This window comes from Loxodonta africana, chromosome 3 (genome assembly GCF_030014295.1).
Source record: "Loxodonta africana isolate mLoxAfr1 chromosome 3, mLoxAfr1.hap2, whole genome shotgun sequence".
Classification (NCBI taxonomy): Eukaryota; Metazoa; Chordata; class Mammalia; order Proboscidea; family Elephantidae; genus Loxodonta; species Loxodonta africana.
In genome coordinates, this window is record NC_087344.1 from 108604280 (window position 1) to 108624168 (window position 19889).

Consider the following 19889-nt stretch of genomic DNA (forward strand, 5'->3'; position numbering starts at 1 on the left):
AGAAATGTCTAAATACTGACAGACTGCTCTGTCACCTGTGCTGAAATGTACTTCACTGATGTTGGATCTGAAAGGGTTTATTTAGAACAAAGCAATGAGAATGCATTGGCCATGGGAAAATGTTTCAAGGTTAAGAGTTGAAATGTGAACCTGTCTCCTCTACCTGGGCGATTTCTGAAGTGTGGTTCTCAAATGGGATGTTTGTCTTCTGATACACTGCAAGGCCCCTTTACAATTTGGCTACATCCAAATATAAGCTGTGCTATATATACTTACCAGTTTCCACCAGTTGCTATCAAATCAATTTAGACTCCTGGTGACCCCATGTATGCAAAATAGAACTGTACTCCATTGGGTTTTCATGGCTGTGACCTTTTGGAAGCAGACTGTCAGGACTTTCTTCTGAGGTGCCTCTGGGTGTGTTCGAACTTCCAAACTTTCTGTTAGGAGCCCAGCACTTAACCGTTTGCACCACCCAGGGACTCAATATAAACCAAAAAAGCAAAACAAACCAACCAAACCCAATCCATTGCTCTCGAGGTTGGGACCCTATATAGTTATATCTTAAAATTTAAATTAGCTTTTTATTTAAATCTACATTAGAAAGAAACTATATACCACAACTTGTGCTATAGTTTTCCTAATCCATGTAAAAATGCATAGTAGTTAAAAAAATAATTTGTGTACTACCTAAATCTCATATGCCAACCTTTACTTAAGGTTATCCTTACTCTTGATCCCAGGAGACATTAATGACCGAGTCTGTCAGTGCCTGGCACAGATCAGGTACCACTGCCCAAGTTTGCTCAGTGTCCCATCATACAAACTTGTGGATTCACAGGGCCCTTGAGATGTCACGTGGTCAACGTCCTTAGGACCAGCTTTAGGCTCCCACTTCTACCCCTAAGCAGGGTGTGAGTGTAGAGGGGTGGGGAGTGGGGGTTGGTTGGGTTTGAGGACCAGAAGCAAAACTACACACAGATGTCTCTGTAGCCAATTCCCTAGACTTCCAGACCTGGCATCTTACCAGTACATATCTCAACCGTTTCAATTACTTGCTTTCATAATTGAATAGATGTCTAGGAGGATTTAGAGTCTAGGAATAATTCATATGTAAAATTAATTCTCAAGGATGACTAAAACTTTATTATTAGCTTCCATTCCTTTGTGCTAAGCATTTGTTTCCTCATAGTTCTATTTTATAGCACCAGTGGACATCTGCAGACCCATACATGAAGTTGTTAACACATTAGGATGAATTTACTTGGACTGCATTTTCCTCTAGAGCAAAGCAAATACTTGTTTCTGGAAACATTGATAGTTAGGTGAGGATTCCTGAAACTGACTGCATATGTTTGCCCAGGGCTGGCCAACAGTTAATCAGCCTTTATAGACCTGAATGGCTCTGATAAGGGGACAGTAATTGGAGCACCAGAAAGGCTCATGTGCAGGCAAAGGTTATGTGCTGCTCAGTGGTTACAGGGTAGAATAGCAAGTTGGGACATGCTCTGAAAACAAACTAAAGGTGCTAGCTATGCCAGGTTGTGCAAGGATGGCTAGAGCTGCTGGTGGAACCAGGTTCTGCAAACATGGTCAGGGTTATAAGCCAAAATGTTGTAAACTGAATGCCTAGGTTTAGATTCCATTTGAATGCTAAACCACTGGGTGGAAGACTGTTGGGGAACAGGATAATCAAACTCTCAAAGTATCACCCCCAGGTTATCTGTCTACCTAGCCCCAAGTAAGAAGGCTTAAATATCCATGTGTACCCATACGACTGACCCTCTTCCAATGAGAAACAGATCACCCCTCATGTCCAGAAGAGCCGCGTGACATGCATCTCCACACTAAGCTCCTACTCTTACCTGAAAAGGTTCATAACATTAAGACAGTGTACATTTCCACTGGCATGTACTCATGTTTTCTTCCCTTTTCAGCCTCCTTGCCTTTTTTGAACTCACCCCTACCCAACCCCACCCACCATCCCCAATTGTCCTCCATTGAAAGTCAAGAACATCTGATAACTTGGTCAGATGCAGTGAAAGTGCTTGTCATTTATTGCCTGTTTTCCTGGCCAAAGTATCTAAACTCTTCAGTCTCTTACTAGAAGGGTAGAGTGACCATCTTTTGCTCCTACTCTGTGTTTGTGAGTATTGGTTCTCAGAAGTAGGAGCCGTTTCTGTAGCTTTCCTGGCTTTTAACCAGGTGTTTGTTGGCTGCCTCCCTTCTTCTCTTTCTGGATGATGTTGCTTTCCCTTCATCTCTGTGAGAATCCCAGCCTTGAGAGAAGAGACAAAGGAGTAGGCAGGGAACTTTCAGCAAATGTTGGTGAATCTGAGTCACCACCAGTCTAATGACCTTCCATTTGTTATCTGTTTCCATGGTCACAGCTGGGTCTCAAGGATGGGAAACAGCCCTCCACACACAGTGAATCATTACATCACTCCCCTCCTTAACAACCTTCACTGCCTCCTTGTTGTTTGTGGAATAAACAAGCAGTATGGGAGACCTTTTGCACACTAGCTTTGAGGCCACTTTTCTGTTCCTCTAGTCATTTTCTCCCAAGTCTCCATTCCAACGTGTGCAGTGTTACTTCTTCCTCTTTCAAGACCCAGCTCAAACATCGCCTCCCTTGGAAGCCTTCTCAGACCTTGCTGATGTGGAGCTGGTCCCTCTTCCCTTTGGGCTCTCACAACATTTTGTGTTCACCTACCTACAGCACTTATCGCGTGGCACTGTAATTGTTGGTTTATGTGTCTGTCATTCTCATCCTCCACTCTGTGAGCTCCTGATGGGCTGGTGTGAATCCTGTTCATTAGAGTGTCACCAGAGCCTGACTCTGGGCACCTGGCTTTCAGCAGGTGCTGAGAAAATGTTAACTGGGTGAATGAAGGAAAAAGGGAAGAGATGTGGCCTTTTATTAACTTATTGAGCAAAAAGTGGGTAGGATGGTACAATGAGGCACTGACCCAGTAAAGAAAGCACTGGTGTTTTAATGAAACTTCTTCCAAATCTGTGAACATGTTATCTGTGAAGTAAAAGCTTTTATTTTTTCCATAGCACAGATTTACACACAATGGTCACAGTGGTAAGGTTAATAAGATGCTGGACAGATGAGTAGCAATGAATGTTATACAATAACAAAACCTCATCAACTATCTATCAACTGCAAATTTACTGAGACATCAAGAGAATGTGTGTTTGTAGTTACACAGCTAAAAATAAAAATTATTACAGTAACCAAGTCAATAAAACTGGAAAAAAAAAAGCTATATAACAAAAAGGCCTTTCACAAGCTATTAAATGATCATACATTATAGACATACCAATTTTATATTTGAAGCAGCTGATAGCACCAACATGTTGGTAGGACCAGTGAGGGGTAAGACCATTGGATTGATGCATCTGAGAACAGGAAGGGATCTCAGCCACCATCTACTTCAAACCCCTCATTTTACAGATGGAGCGATGGAGATCCAAAGAGGTGAAGTGCCTTGTCCAAAGTCACACCACACAGGGTTGGCTAGAAAATGATACAGGGCAAATATCCAGGCCACCCATTTCAGGTTAAGTGCTCTATTTTAATATACATATAATTCTATTTGATTTGATGCATTTTTTCCTATTCACAGGTCTACCATACAAGAAATCAATAAATCCATAGCATATTCTGGTATTTTATTTATTTTATGATGAAAGACTGACATGTACTGTGACTCACTTCTCGGGCCTATCTCTCTTAAATCAAAATGCTGAGTAGTCAGTCAGATACACCATCTTCCTTAGAAACCAGGTGAACAGAAGGCTTTGTAAGAGAAAGCCTGGCAGATCTTCCGCCGCCTAATTAGCCTACGCTGCAAAATTATGAAATCATTGCTATAGTTTTTTTTCCTGATAGTATAAAGATTAGCAAAGTATAAATACAGTCCAAACAGAGACAAAGCAAATCAGATCTTTCCCTTAATAAGTATGGCACTTCTCATTTTAATAACATAGGGACATTTCAAGACCCAATTCCGTATAAGAAGAAGAAAAAAAAAAAAGTATTTAGCTCCAGCACATAGTTTGTGAACCACCTGGTGTACAGAGTGTTTTCCCAATTTAAAAAAAGTGCTTCTGTGAAATACTTTGGAATCATAATATTTTGTCTAGCCTATCTTGCCACGGTGCTGAGGCTTCAATTGCACAGATTTATGATGAACTAATGAAGATATCAGAATGAAAAAAAGAAAAGAGATTACTGTTAATACAAGCAGCACTAAAGACAGTATATTGAACACAGCTTCATGGAAATGAAGTCGAGAAGTTGCATGTGTACATGTAAGCGTGTCATCATACTGAGAGTTGGAAAAATAACACGCACTGGACATTTTTCTATCATTATCATAAACCAGTTACTGCAGAACAGTTAAGCTTGGCTTCATAAGTAGAATAAAGCCTGATAAATAAAAGTGACTTCTGTATATCACATATATGTATACATATATTATATTTTTTCACAAAGACTTCTACTTGTAAGTAAATAAACATTTAGCTACTTTTCCTCCCTCCCCTTGGGTTCGGCATCAAAGGATTTGATTCATTTTTTTTCTTGAACTTGCCCTATACCTGGTTAGTAAGTTATACGACATTTATACTCATATCCTTTATTATATCTGGCCAGTGAAAAGAAAATGAAATCTCCTGTGACCTCAAATCCATTCCTTACCACTACAAGCATAACACATACATAGCAAAATATATTTGTTTTCTGTTGGGTAAAAGAGAATGTTTAGTACTAGAGAATAAACTCTACTTGCTACTGATAATGTGTATATAATGGCATAATAAAAGTAATTTCATGAAAATATCTTGTAATAAGCTGCATTATAAATACCTAAAGAAACACGTTAAACATCGAGTGAACATAAGCTTAGTGTTCTGAAACTATTAGTAGAAAAATATAAAAAAAAGAATGTCTCATTAAGTAAAGCATTAAACGTAAAGTCGTCTTTTTAGTGTACATTTCAAATTTCACCTTCCTGAAGTGTGAAACTGTTCTCTCTCCTAAACGGGTGCCTCTCACTTACTTGGGAACTGGGCACACATGCAGAGCCAAGCAGTAGATGACAAAAGGTTAAGGGCAGTGGCTCGATTCTCACAAGGTCTTGGAAAAGTGCAGGCAGTTCACAATGCTGAAAGGTGACTGGGAGAATTACAGAATCTGAGCAGTTTTAAAATAGCGCTGCATTTGCTCACACACAATTAGCATAATACACCAAGCCCAAACATTAGATTTTCAGAGCAGCTTGCACTGGAGGGCAGACTGTACAGACTTAGGGAAAACCACTGTTAATAATTCCTTCTCGGGGGTTGGATCTTTTTTGAGACTGACTAGGTTTTAAGTAGTTACTTTTTTAGAAGTTTTAAAGGTTTTATTAAACTCAAAGTTCCCCAGGCAGGACACAGTGTTCCACAAGGCAGGGCCACTCAGGGAGTAGTTACGTTTAAGGAACTGAAGTTGAATCAAAATATCAAAGGCCTAGTGTACGGCTTGGGTTTCTAAGCCAGCATATTAAAAAGGACTCTCTCTTCCTCTGTGATAAAGTCAAAATCTCCTCTGGCTACACAAGAGTCCTTCTTTTGGGGTTCCTACTGGAAATTCCGAGGATGTGAAGGCTATATATTCATGCCCAGAGGAACACCAAGGAACTCAGTACCCAGCTGCTAGAACAGGTGGGCCCAAGTAGCAGACCACGCCTCTTGGAATGGTTTGTGGGCAGAACGGCAATGAAAACTGCAGATATTTGAAAAGAGTTTAAGTGTTTTGACACTTGTACATTTTTTTATGGCTGTGTTTCTTTCTCACTATGTTCCACCCACCTGGGGCTGGGGACATGGACGTTATTACCTCCGAAATCAGACGCTCTAGCGGGAAAGATAAAGGGAAGGCAGAGAAAGAGGACTAATGTGAAAAGCCAGGCGCACAAGAGCTGGTTTTTATATACTCCTGCTCCTCTTGTGGCCAGGCTCGTGGTCCCTCTGTCTGCCTCATTCCAATCAACAGGAGGAAATTTCAGAGGTGTCTACTCTTCATCCATCATGAACCCTGGGTGCACGGTGGTCCAAGGTCCTCACCCAGGGTCTCCTCCCCTTTTCCAGTTCCAGGGTCACCAAAGCCCAAAGGCCCCTTGTAGATTAATACCTCATATTATATAAAGGCATTTTAGTTAAGTTTTTAAATTTTAATTGGCAGTTTTCTGTAGCCCAAGAGGTCCAGCAAGGATTCAAGACAGGAGAGATGACTTCATTATTTGATCTACAATGAATATAATTTTTAGGATGTCCTGTACTTTTTGTAAGGTAACTCCATGAAAAGAATTTTTATTCTACCTACCTACAGCTCACGATAAATTTATAACTTCTGGAGTTGAGGAACTGATAATGGAGAGAAAAAAGTTTTAATTAGGAAATAAGCTCTTTCATATGTGTATACACAAAGCATATACATATACATGAAACAACACCCTCTTACCCCCCACCCCCCATATACCGTACAAGTTGGCACAAACTCTTATTAAGAACATAAAATGAGTTAAAAGGTTTTAGTATTTAAGTAATTCTTGGCATTTTAATCTAGACAGGTGCTTAGGCAATTTAGGACTTGACATATTGAATGACATGTATATTTAAAAGTCTATGTGTTTTTAAAAAGGGCCAGACCAACTTTCCTTCAACAGTAACCCAATATGACACCACAGTTAACAAATGGAAAACAAGACAGTTACTCTATTAAATCAGTGGGGGGTATTTTAGAGAAAGGACAATTTGGAGAATAAAGACCTCAGAGTCCATTTTCCAAGGTAAGAGCATTTTAGTTATTAGCAGTGGTTACCAAATAAGCTAAGGGGAAATCTCTCCAGGAAGCTGCTCATAATTTGCTTTGTTGACAAGAGGTGAGGGACTGTTTCACTCTTCCACTATAAGATGATGCAAGTTTTTTTATCCTTGAAAGGGTTTTCTGAAGCTGGAATCCCGACCAGCAGTGGGTCACTCCTGGCATGCTCCTCACAATAGGACATGAGGTCCGCAGACGCCTTGGAAACCTGACATATAGACAAACCAAAGGAAACAAACCAACAAGAAAGACTTTAGTTCCAAACTTTAAATGTGTATTTGAATGTTAAACCATTGGGTGGATAACAGTTGGAAAACAGGATAATCGAAGTCTCAAAGGTATCACCCCCAGATAACTTATTAAAAAGGGGGGAAAAAAAACCCATATCTGTTGCCATTGGGTCAATTCTGACTCATAGCAGCACTATAGGACAGAGTAGAACTGCCAAGGAGCAGCTGGTAGACCTGAACTGCCGACTTCTCTGGTTAGCAGCCAAGCTCTTAACCACTGACCCACCAGGGCTCCAAAAAGGAAAAGGTGCCTTTGCAATGGAGAAGTCTGGCAGATAATGCTTTAACCAAGTGATTAGACGTAACAATGATGAGACAAGATGCCACCGCTGAGGGCACACCATCACCTAGTTAACATTCCTGCCCAAACGTGTAACTGAAACCCAGTCATCAGGGCAAAATGATCACATCCAAATTGAGGTCTGCTCTGCAAATTAAGTGGCCTGGACTCTTCAGAATGGATGGTATAGTAGGTGATAGTTAAGTTTCTTGAGTGCGATAATTGTACTGTGGTTATGCAAAAGTACACCCCTGTATTTGGGAGATACGTTGTAAAGTATTTAAGGGTGAAGAGTCACAATGTCTAAATAACTGTCAAATGGGTCAAAGGAAAAATTATATGTGGTTTGTGTGTCTGTGTGTATAAAGAGAGACAGAAGGACAGAGAGAGACAGAGAAAGCAAATGTGGCAAAATGTTAACAACTGACGAATCTTGGTAAAGGGTAAATGGGCAGCTTGGGTGGTGCGAACGGTTAAACAAGCAAAAACGTTAGCTGTTTGAACCCACCCAGAGGCTCCTCGAAAGACAGTCCTGGCAATCTGCTTCTGAAAGGTCATGGTCTTGAAAACCCCATGAAGCAGTTCTACTCTGCACACCTGGGCAACTACTAACAACAACAACAAAGGGTTCATGGTGTTTATTGTTACAACTCTTCCGCAGGTTTGAACTTTTTCAAAATAAAAAGTGAGGGGTGGGGAAGGAGGTTGTATTAAAAGGAAAAGTGTACGTGAATGACGGGAAGGTTGTATCTTTAGTTTCTAAACAAAACGAAACAAAACAAAAAAAACCAAACCCAGCCCGTCGAGTCGATTCGACTCATAGCGACCCTGTAGGACAGAGTAGAACTGCCCCATAGAGTTTCCAAGGAGCGCCTGGCAGATTTGAACTGCCGACCCTTTGGTTAGCAGCCGTAGTACTTAAGCACTACACCACTTTAGTTTCTAGCCAATAAAAAAGGGGCTGGAATGCAGAACAAAGTTTAAGAAGAGAATAATGGGCTTGGAGCCAAAACCCTAAAAGAGTAGAGCGAAGTTCTGGAACTTCAAGATTCAATGCTAAGGATGAGGCTTGGGGGAAATAAAAGTAGGGCCAAAACCAGCGTGAGAAGATGCAGTGCCTAACTCTGGCATGAATTATAAATGGAAAACACCGTCCCCTGTTTCAGAAGCCTGGGTGGGAGATCGAGCAGAATAATCAGATCAGTGTCCTCAGGGGACGAGCACCGGGCAGCTGAGCCGTGTCAAGTACAGCACAGTCTGCCTCATGTTCTGAAGACAGGTGACTATCTCCAGGCCCAGAGGAATTTATCAGGTGACTACTTCAGTTTCTAGGAAACAGCATTAGTCACGACATTCCAGGGCACTTACTCTTTAGTCCTCCCTTGGGATTTGGGGGGAAAAGACCGCAAAGTCAGGAGACCTGACAAATACCTCTGGGCTTCTCTATGGGCTCTCAGCTACAGCTGCCATTACTCATCCCAGTACAGAAAGTGGTCACTGAAGTCCACACACATTGAAAAAGCTGCATTCTCCAAAAAAGGAGACCTCAACTGTTGACTTATTATGCAGGGCTACCTCAGCTGCACTGATAATTCTAGAGCACTTAATAAGTGCCAGCGGTTTGATGATGGTGTTTATAAGTCCATTTGGAACTCATCCCAATTTGCAACACAGTGATCATGGGACTCGACCATGTTCATTCAGGGAAGGTGGGTCCTCAGGAAATCCTGTCCAGAGTTTAGATTTTTTGTCCAAACAGAGAGGGGAACTCAGCCACTTGGCTGTTCAGCTCTTAAAATGAGGCCAGTGCTAGCAGAAATGAAAGCTAAGATCCTGAGACCCTCAGCTGGGAAAATCGTGGGACCCAGCTGAGTTAAATGGCATTAAAACCCACCAACTGCTGTCAAGTCTTCTCTGACTCATGGCAACCGTGTGTGTGTCAGGGTACAACTGTGCTCCATAGGGTTTTTACCGGCTGAGTTTTCAGAAGTAGATCAGGTCTTTTTTCTGAGGCCTCTTGGAGTGGACTCGAACCTCCAACCTTTCGGTTAGCAGCTGAGTGCATTAACTGTTTGCGCCACCCTGGAACTGCTAAATGACACAACCTTCTCTGAAATTTGGCCTGGCTTTTGGAGAGCAGTTGGAATTGACCAGAAAGCACATCTCATCCAATCAAGGCTTCTTACCTTTATTCTTTCAATGGACGCTTCTAATCTTAACTGCTGCACAGTTCTCCTTGCCTGGGCTATGTTGTTGGTGCTTGCTGTTTTGCTGGACATCTTCAGTTATTGTTTTCACCAGAAATCTGAAAAGAATCACTTTTTTAAAGGTAGATCACAGTCATCTTTAAACTGGCTGAACAGCCATATTGCTTTATGTTACCTTGAAGGGGAAGGAGGCCTTCTCCCAGTCATCACAGCCACTCGGAAGCTGTTACCAAAATGCCCCTCAGCACTCTGAGGGACGGCACAGATGTCTAAGCTTGCTATCTACTTGAGCGCCTTCACAAATCTTTGTTTTGCAGAAGCCCAATACGAGCAGTTTAGTCAGTGCACTCCAACATACAGCATACAAGTTGCCTTTTCTAGGATTTTCCAAGGGAAAATGAAGACACATAAACACCTGCAGTAGTGAGAAGGCCCTCTAGCAAACATGAGCATGTGTGATCAGAAGCCACACTTTATATGCAGTTTAATATTAAAAGCTAGTTGCTGAGGAATGGATTCCGACTCATGGCCGCCCCAGGTGTGCCCGAGTAAACCTGTGTTCCATAGGGTTTTTGAGGGGTGATTTTTCAAAAGCAGATTGCCAGGCCTTTCTTTAGAGGAACCTCTGGGTGGACTCAAACCTCCAACCTCATGGTTAGCAGCTAAGCGTGTTAACTGTTTGCAGCACTCCAGTTTAATATTACCCCAATCCATTGCTGCCAAGTCAATTCTGACTCCTAGCAACCGTACCAAGGATAGAGCAGAACTGCCCCTTAGGGTTTCCAAGGCTGTAAATCTTTACAGAAGCAGACTGCCACATCTTTTCCCAGAAGAGGGTGAGTCCAAACCACTGACCTTTCAGGTAGCAGCTGAGCACTTAACCACTGCACTACCAGGGCTCCTTCAGTTTAATATTACGGCTACCTAATTTAATAGATGGGTTTGATTTTATTTCGTTTTGGCTCTCTTAGCCAACTATTACACTCATACAAGTCCTGCCAATCAAAAACAGCTAAAGAGAGAGCCCCCAAGGAACTCTGTAAAAAGAATGCATTTTTAGGTGCTATCAAGATGTGCAATCATTTGGAGAGTGTTAGGCAGATAAGGAAGCCTTTCTTCAAGAAAAAGTGGGAATCTCTCAGCTGAAAGGTTCTCAATGATAGAGCCGTAGCAAATGCCATGTAAGACACAATGAGCAGCCGAAAGCCTGGAATATTTACAACTTTTTCATTCCCTCCTCCATCTCCCTCTGGCCTCACCCTTGCTCATCCTGCTACCCCATAATCTGTTCCAGGGCTGATTCTCTTCTCTGGCCTGAGCCCCCGGATTCTAGGCTGCCTTGTTTTCCTCTCTCCCCAGCCACCTGGTGAAAAGCAACGGAAACATCCTGGACCTTGAGCTTCAACCGCCCTGGTTTTCCAACTGCACATTCCAAGGAGAAGACTGGCCTGGGGAAAAGCACTGCCTGGTGCCCTGCCATATATGGCTAAGTTCCCTCTCTGCGAGGTGGTGACTGGGGGAAAATGCCGAGCTGGCAGGCCTGGCAGTGGCGGCAGTGTGGCAGTTTTATGACTCATGGGAGCAGGTGGACAGTAGGTGTGCCTCCCCGGCACTATGCATGGGCTCAGCGAAGTCTCAGGGCATGGTGGCGCCAGTCACAAACCCCGGCTGACTCAGCCTTCTTGGAGGGGCCGTAGCTGCACAGAGTAATTCTGCCATAAAGGCTTAGACCGGACAGGGCTGACAAGAACAGCAGCAACCCACAGGCTTCACAGTGTCCACCATGTGGGCACTACTCCACACAGAGTTCCTCAAGACTTAGAATTCTCCCAACGGCTGAGTTGAAGGACTTGCGATCATGCTTGCACCCTCTGTGGTCAAAAGAAGCTTTGAGTCAGATGCACAAATCAAACCGTGCTTTTAATAGTGTGCAGGACTTTGAAATACAGCCTAAGCAGCAAGCTTCACATTCCTGGGTTTGGATCCTGCTTCTGCCACTTACTAGCTGGGTGAAACCAGGCAGGCTACTTAACTGCTACCAGCCCAAGTTTTCTCAGTTATAGCATGAGGATGCTATTACCCATCACATAGGGTTGTTTTTGAGGATTCAATTTGCTGGTGCACAAAAAGTGTTTGGCATGGGACCAAGGGCACTCCATAAACAGCAGTTAATTTTTATCCTTTGGGGTCATACATAGCACAATGCATTGGCGTTCCTTGTCTACCTGTCTGCCTCCCTTACCAATCAATGAGCCTCAGTGGACTGGGTCTGGGTGGGCTATGGGCATTGATTCTTTTTTTTTAAACAAGTCCCCAGGACATTTTATTACTTGATAAAGTGGAGAGTTGGTGAAAAAGAGGAAGACCCTCAACGAGATGGATTGACACAGTGGCTGCAGCAATGGGTTCAAACATAGCAACAACTGTGAGGATGGCGCAGGACGGGGCAGTGTTTCATTCTGTTATACATGAGGTCACTATGAGTTAGAACTGACTTGACTGCACTTAACCACAACAGGCCACTCTACAGGGCATCTGTGGTTCAGTGGTAGAATTCTTGCCTTCCATGAAAGAGACCTGGTTTCGATTTCTGGCTGATACACCTTGTGCACAGCCACCACCCATCTGTCTGTGGAGGCTTGGGTGTTGCTATGATGCTGAACAGGTTTTAATGAAACTTCCAAACAAAGATGGACTAGGAAAAGAGGCCTGGTGATCCACTAAGAATCAGCCAAGGAAAACCCTGTGGATCACGATGGTCCCATCCGTGACCAATCACGGGGATGTGCAGCACTGGGCAGCACTTCGCTCAGTTATGCGTGGAGCTGCCATGAGTTGGGTGCTGACTTCACTGCAGCGAACAACAACTGCCCACTCTGCTGCACGTCACTGCCAGGGCAGGGTGGAGTGGCTGCCGACAGCCAGCAGAAGAGTCCCCTGGAGCAGAGAAGCACTAGCAATGCAGGAAACCGGAAGGGGGAAATAGGTGGCAGGGCAAGGTGGCCGTGCCTGTCCTAAGCCTTTTGAGACCTTGTTTCCACCCTGACCTGCTGGCTTTTCCTCAGGTTTCTCAGCCATCCTGCCCCACCCAAAGGAGAGGCCTGGGGTCTCCTCCTCAGCTATTTTGCTCACACCCAGCAGTCAGCCCAGCTCCATGTGTGCGCCTCGGCAAGCGCTTATTAACAGACACTTTGAAACGGGGCTTGGGCACTAGGAAACCTCACTTTGAACGGCATGACGTGCCTGGGTTCACAGTACCGCGGTTACATATTTTGTTCCCTGTAGCATGTTAAACCAGGCTCCCTTCCCAGCTGGCGCAGGTTCTGAGGAATGGCCCTCCGCCTCCAAAACACGAACCTGACACCCTTTCTGCACAGCCCGTAGCTTCCAGGCTGCACCCTAAGGACTTTCTAAATGTTCCCTTCGTATGAGAATAACACCAAGCATTCTCTTCTTCGCAACCTCCAGGGCATGAAATTTCCAAGTCCCCACACCAAGTTTTCCCGTAACTGCAGAACAGTTCACATGTTTCAGGACTCCATCAGTCACTGCTCCCACTGCACGGCCATAAGCAAACATTCCACGGTCAGACCGTTTATAAAATGCTTGGGTTGGTACCCCCCACTAAAGCTGGCAAGAAACTTTGCATCTAGTACACGGTGGACTTTACTTCCTGACTGTATTACGGTCACGATTAAAAATAGCTAGCAATTCGTAATTCACACCTGCCAGCTTAGGGCTTCTTGCATCCTTCCCCCATTCTGATATCTGTGGTCTGACCTGCCCCTTCACAGAGAGCCTCTCCTGCTTGTCACTCCAGAAGCCTCCGGCTTGCCTCCACTGGGGAATCCTCAGGCCCCAGGTTCTAGAAAATCCATGCACCACATTTTTATTGAGTGCTATTTGATACCTGGCACAGTGTGGGACACATGAGGCATTGGTGGCTCAGTGGTAGAGCTCTTGCCTTCCGTGCAGGAGACCTGGGTTCGATTTCCAGCCAATGCACCTCGTGCCCAGCTACCACCTATCTGTCAGGGGAGGCTTATGAGTTGCTATTGAGGCTAAACAGGCTTCAGTGTAATTTCCAGACTAAGTTGGACAAGGAAGAAAGGCCTGGTTATCTACTTCTGAAAATCAGCTAATGAAAACCCTATGAATCAACAACAGGATGATCCACAACTGATCACAGGGATGACACAGGTAAGGCAGCATTTGCTTCCACTGTGCATGGGGCTGCCATAAGTCGGTGGCTGACTTGATGGCAGTTCACAACAACAACAAGACAGACACAACTGCTGCCCTCACAGAGCTTAAGATCTTGCTCAGGAGACAAACATTAAACAAGTAATTAGACACTTCCTTCCTCTACTACCTCCTGCCTGGCCAGACCCTCTGGAAACTCAAATACTGTTTCTCTTCTGGAAGTCCCCTCACCGCTGCTGGTATATGGAGAACCCCACCTAGAAAACTGGAGAAAAGTTGATGCCGTGGGTGGACTTTACAGCTTCAGAGATTTATTAAAAAAACAAACAGCTTTCTACTGAATATTGTTTAGGAATTGCACTGACGTCAATTAAATGGGGTCTTCGTGATCATTCCTGGAAAAAGTTGTACACTGGGCCACTGGAAAAGAATATGATCTCCCATTGTAACACTGCTCCTATAGAGAGATCAGATCACAATTATATTGCTTTAATTTAAGGAGCCTCTTTGAGAAACGCAGTCCACTGAGGTGCCCCATGCTGGGGAAAGAGGGGCATGGCTGCTGATTCCTGGGCTGCAGGAGGTGTTTACTGGCCGACTGGCCATCTGGCCGAGCACTTCCTCCCCACTTGCAGCTGCTTTGCGCCTCCTGGGCTGGGGCAGACACCCACCTCCAAACACTGCTGCACCTTCACAGGGTTTTCTTTGGTATTCCCTCAGTGGCAGGGGTGCTTGGCTGTTTGTTTGTACTGCTAAGTTGATAAAAGGCTTGCTTTATTCTTCCACCAAGAATAGCTTCCAAAGCAAACAATACCTGGTATTTGTATAGAACCTAAGAGCACACACATTGCTTTCACCATACTGTTCTATGAAGCTCCACTATGATCCTGTAAAGTTTATTATTATTCCAACTTCATCTTATAGACGAGGCAACTGAAGTGAATAAGACTCACTTTGAGTTGCCCAGTTTGTAAGCCTTGTACCAGCTTGTAAGCCTTTCCACTCCCAAAACCACACCTTTCCCTCTGCACCAAGGAAGGAACATGACTCCAATTACTATGATTCACAAACACTCAGGGCCTCACCGGGCGTCCCACGATGGGTTTCTTAATCAAGGGTGACCTTAACATTCTGTGACCTGGAGTTGTGGGCTTGCCAATCCCCTCATGTTTGTACAACACTCCTTCTGGTGCAGAATGGATTTGTCTGTCTGTCCAGTGCCCCGGTGGAAAGGCCTCTCCTCTCATATCTGCAAGCTAAGCAGGAATATTCTCCCGGCTGCTAGTAGGCAAGGACGGAGGTCTGGGCTTGGGGCAGCGTTTGGAGCTCCTGAACCACCAGGGCTCCACTCCACCAGAAGGTCACGTCCTGTGCATGCACCTGACCACCGGCTTGATAAAACTCTATCGCTTCTGTAGCCTTGTTTTCATTTCTGCATTTGGCTAACAGATTTGAATGAACGTATGCAGTACTGAGCCACTCAGGATTTGCATTGCTTTTTAATGCTATGATTCATGTGAACCCTCAGGTTCCCAGAAATTCCAAGAAACAGAATGTCCCATTTGGGAAATATGGGCATTTTCATCTTTGTCTAGAGGCGCCTGAAGCAGGTAGAGGCTGGTGGGGATGGAAAGTGTGTCACAGAGCACACTCTGGGAGTAAGGCACCAGGAAGCCCTAGGGTCTGAATCATAAGTCACTGTCGCCTGGCCAGTAATTGAATCATTGGAGCGAAGCCAAGGTGCACAGGAGGAAACACACCCCTTGTGGCTGTAATAAAAGAACAGGCCAAAAAAAAAGACAACAGACTTCCACTTACTCGCCCTCTGATTTGACCTCTGACTTTCAATGTTTTAACTAACCTAGCTGGCTGCTTCCTTGTCTGTAAAAGGGGAACAATAACACCCACCTTGCAGGGTTGTTGGGAAGACAACAACAACAAAAAAAGCCCCTATAGGAAACCCTGGTGGCGTAGTGGTGGTGTAGTGGTTAAGTGCTACGGCTGCTAACCAAAAGGACAGCAGTTCAAATCCACCAAGTGCTCCTTGGAAACCCCACGGGGCAGTTCTACACCGTACTATAGGGTTGCTATGAGACAGAACTGACTCAAAGGCAATGGGTTTCGTTTTTTTTTTTGGTGATCAGTAAGGCAGGTCCTTGGGTGGCACAAACGGTTTGTGCTCGTCTACTAACCTAAAGGTTGGTGGTTCGAACCCACCCATTGGTGCCATGAAAGAAAGACCTGGCGATCTCCTCCACTAAAGATTAGGAAAAAAAAACATTGCTGTCGAGTTGATTCCGACTCATAGTGACTCTGCAGGACAGAGTAGAACTGATCCGTGGGGTTTCCAAGGCCGTAATCTTTAAGGAAGCAGACTGTCACATCTTTCTCCCATGGAGCCACTGATGAGTTTGAACCAATGTCTTTTCGGTTAGCAGCCGAGTGCTTAACCACTATGCCACCAGGGTTCCTCCGGTAAAGATTACAGCCTAGAAAACCCTATGGGGCAGTTCTACCGTGTCACATGGGGCTACAATGAGTTGAAAATCAACTTGACGGCACCCAACAACAGGTTTCTCAGTGGTGCAAATGGTTTGTGCTTGACTACTAACCTAAAGGCTGGCGGTTTGAACCCACCCAGTTGCACCATGGAAGAAAGGCCTAGTGATGTGCTATAAAAATTATAGCCAAGAAACCCTATGAAACAGTTCTACTCTGTAACACATGCAGTCACCATGAGTCAGAATGGACTTGATGGCAACAGGTTTGTGTGTTTTATTTTAAATCAGTAATGTACCCTGCACTATAAATGTTTAGTAAATGCTGGGCTCCTAGACTCATTTAACAAGACACAAAACACGTATTTGCTGGTGGAAACAAGAGAAAACAGACAGCAACAAGCAGAGTTCAAGGTAATGTGACCAGGTAGCAACAGCTTTCTAACAGGGCCTTGGAGGGAATACAGAGTCAGGTCCTTAGGAATCGTTTTTCTATTCTCATTCACACTTATTATTTTATACCAGAGCCTGCAAACTCATGGGCAGTGGGCTGAATCCAGACTGCAGATGTCTCGGTTTGGCCTCGCAGACTGTAGCTCAATAGTGATGTGTGTGTGTATGTGTTTTAACTTTGAATTGGTTGTCAACATTTGAAAAATCAAAAGATTTCACCTTAAAAGGAAGACAAAAAATTTCTTGAAAAATCAGGAAAACCCTACAAAATTGGGCTGGATCTGAGCAGCGGCTGCACCTTTGGCATTTGCTGGTGCACCTGTCAGGGCCCCTACATTTGAACTCGCGATAACTGCCTTTACACTACGCATTGGATATTTAGTTATAGGGACACACTCAAGGATTAAGTCAGGGGACTTGGTCTTTGTCCTGCTCCTGCCACTTCCCAGCTCTAGGACAGGGCTTGTCACCTTTCTAAAATCAGTTGCCACTGAGTTAATTGTGACTCATTGTGATCACCAGGCCTTTCTTCCCAGGTGCCTCTGGGTAGACTCAAACCTCCAATCTTTTGGTTAGCAACTGAGCTCATTAACCATTTGTACAATCCAGGAAGTCTCAAAAATTTTCTCATGGAAAAAAATGGGGATATTAATACTTTTCTGTCTCAAAGGATTGTTAAAAGCATCAGATAAAATAGGCACGTGAGTATAATAAATACATAGAATGTTTGCTGTGCGTTTACTCCTTGTCTCCTCTCCTTAGATACTGTGTGACATGTGCTAAGCACTGTGAGCTCCTGATTGGCATGCAGCAGCCATTCCATTCCCCAGTGTGCCTTGCAAAGCTGCAGGGCTAGAAAACTAAAAACTACTTCTCTCAGGTTCGCTAATTTGATGCACTCTACAAAAAAAAAAAAAAATTTTTTTTTTTTTTTTTTAAAGAGGGAAGGTGGAAGTGAGAAGAAGGCCAGGTTCCTCCTGCTTGGCTTATTTCTGTTAGCAAGCAGGGTGGTGGGAAAGCTGCTGTCTGTGGAGGTGGTGGCATTCCAGTGTCCAGTCACTGTGACACAGTACTGAGAAGGTAGGTGGCTGCAGCAGCTGCCCACTTCTCTACTTCCTGTGGTGGTGAAGAAGCAGGGAGGGCCCTGGTGGCCAGTTCTCGTGTCGGGATTCTAGGAGTCCTTCTCAGGGGGCCCAATCTAACGATACCAGTAGTTACCAGTTGCTGTCAAGTCAATTCTGACTCATGACAATCCCATGCGTGTCAGAGTAGAACTGTGCTCCAGGGCTTTCAAGGCTGATTTTTCAGAAATATATTGCCAAGGCTTTCTTCTGAGATACCTCTGGGTGGACTCGAACCTCCAACCTTTCAGTTAGTAGCCCAGCGCATTAACCGTTTCCACTACCCAGGGACCCCTCCAATGATTACACAAGCTTCTAATTCCCTGTATTAAGCTCCATTTTGCACAAGTCGCCAAGGGTACTTACTGTTTGCTGTAATTGAATCCGGACTGATACATGATCATTAATATGTTGTCTGGCAAACTATAAATAACTTACAAATACTGGTTATGATTTCTAAAACTTCTATGATTATTATTTACCTTTAACATACCATCATTGCTGACATGCTAAAATCCAAGACCTGAAGGAGGGGTAGTTAAGAAATAACATTCTCTTTCCCCAGCCAAAGCTTGCAGGCCACGAGGCCAAGAAAGGTTGAATCCGTGCTCAACTGCATGTTCTGTTCTGCTCTCACTCGGTTCTCCGGGCAAAGGACAAAAAGAACATACTGCTGGTTTAATGGGGGAGGGGAAGGAGAGGGAGAGATAGGAAAGGGCTGCAGGGAGAGATGGGGAAAGTGGTTTGGAGTGGGGAGGAGACAGTGACGAGAGCTCTTCTGAGACCAGCTTTTATAGTCTCAGAATCAGCAGAATGAAAAAGAATGGGAACAGCTCTCTCTCAAGCCTCAATGGAGTTAGACAGTTCATCCTCAAAAGTGTGTTTTTATCCTTGTAAACCCTTTTGATGTCCTTATTTGGCATCTCTGATTGGCTGACTTTCCCTGCCATCCAAGGCACACACCCCTGAATAATAATAATAAAAAGTTATAATAAAAAATTCTGACAACTACCACCATTTATTGAGTACTTGGTATGGGCCTGGTGGTGCAGCGGTTAAAGAACTTGGCTGCTAACCAAAAGGTCGGCAGTTCAAATCCACCAGCTGCTCCTTGGAAACCCTATGGGGCAGTTCTACTCTGCCCTGTAGGGTCACTATGAGTTGGAATTGACTCGATGGCAATGGGGTTTTTTTTTTTGGTATGGGCTAGGTAAGTAATGGCACACATCATTTCGTTTAATCCTCCTAACAACTCTACAAGATGACTATATTTATCCTTTGTTTTACAAAGCACAGAGAGGTGAAAAAGTCTTGCCCAAGATCACACAGATTGACATGGCCGAGCTGGGACTCTGACTCAGAGCTATCTGACTCCCAAGATCCTCCTTTTAATACCATCCTATACTGCCTGCCTTTGAACAGCAAGGATGCCAGGAAGGAGTTGGGAGAAAGCAGAAACAAGTGTCAGCCCTGGAGAAGAGAAGATGACACTGCCTTCCACCATCCAGAGGCTGTTGTTCATTCAGATGGGTGGTCCCCCATGGTGATGATGCTACAAGTATGGTGCTGAGAGACCTTGGGAGAAGACCTAATGGAGAGTTGGTTGTTCTCCATGTGAACAGTGCCTGTCCTAGATTCCAGGTAAGGCTACTGCTAAAGACACGGGATGATTCCATCCTCCTTCTGTGCCCCAGAGAAGATGACAGGGAGCCATGAGAATGAGCCAATCTCGGGGAGTAAATCCTGAGGAGAGGGAGATACAGATCCTGAGCTGTGGGTTCCTAACCTTACTGTGTATCTAGATCACTTGTGGGAAAAACTTTAGTAGGTCTGGGGTGGAGTCAAAAACTTTTCTAGGTGATTCCGATATTGGTCCTTTGTGGATTACTCAAGAGAAACACAGACAATGATTTCCAGTGCCTTTGCCTCCTGATTCTCAATGCATGCCCATGGTTATTTC

The 19889-nt window shown here is 44.3% G+C and overlaps 1 protein-coding gene and 1 non-coding gene across 3 annotated transcripts in view; one reads left to right on the forward strand and one right to left on the reverse strand.

The window, feature by feature from the left end:
* Positions 1–2958: 2958 nt before the first annotated feature.
* Positions 2959–19889, reverse strand: part of GNG12 (G protein subunit gamma 12) — a 153001-nt gene continuing 136070 nt past the window's right edge. For both annotated transcript variants that reach the window (XM_064282119.1, XM_023549481.2), the window contains 2 exons: positions 9634–9752; positions 2959–7085 (listed from right to left, as the gene is read on the reverse strand). In XM_064282119.1, coding sequence (XP_064138189.1) covers positions 6960–7085; positions 9634–9726 — 219 coding nt within the window. In that variant the 5' untranslated portion in view covers positions 9727–9752 and the 3' untranslated portion in view covers positions 2959–6959. The remainder of the gene's footprint in view (positions 7086–9633; positions 9753–19889) is intronic.
* TRNAG-UCC (transfer RNA glycine (anticodon UCC)) lies at positions 13589–13659 on the forward strand. The gene has a single exon. It is a non-coding gene; the product is annotated as a tRNA-Gly (tRNA).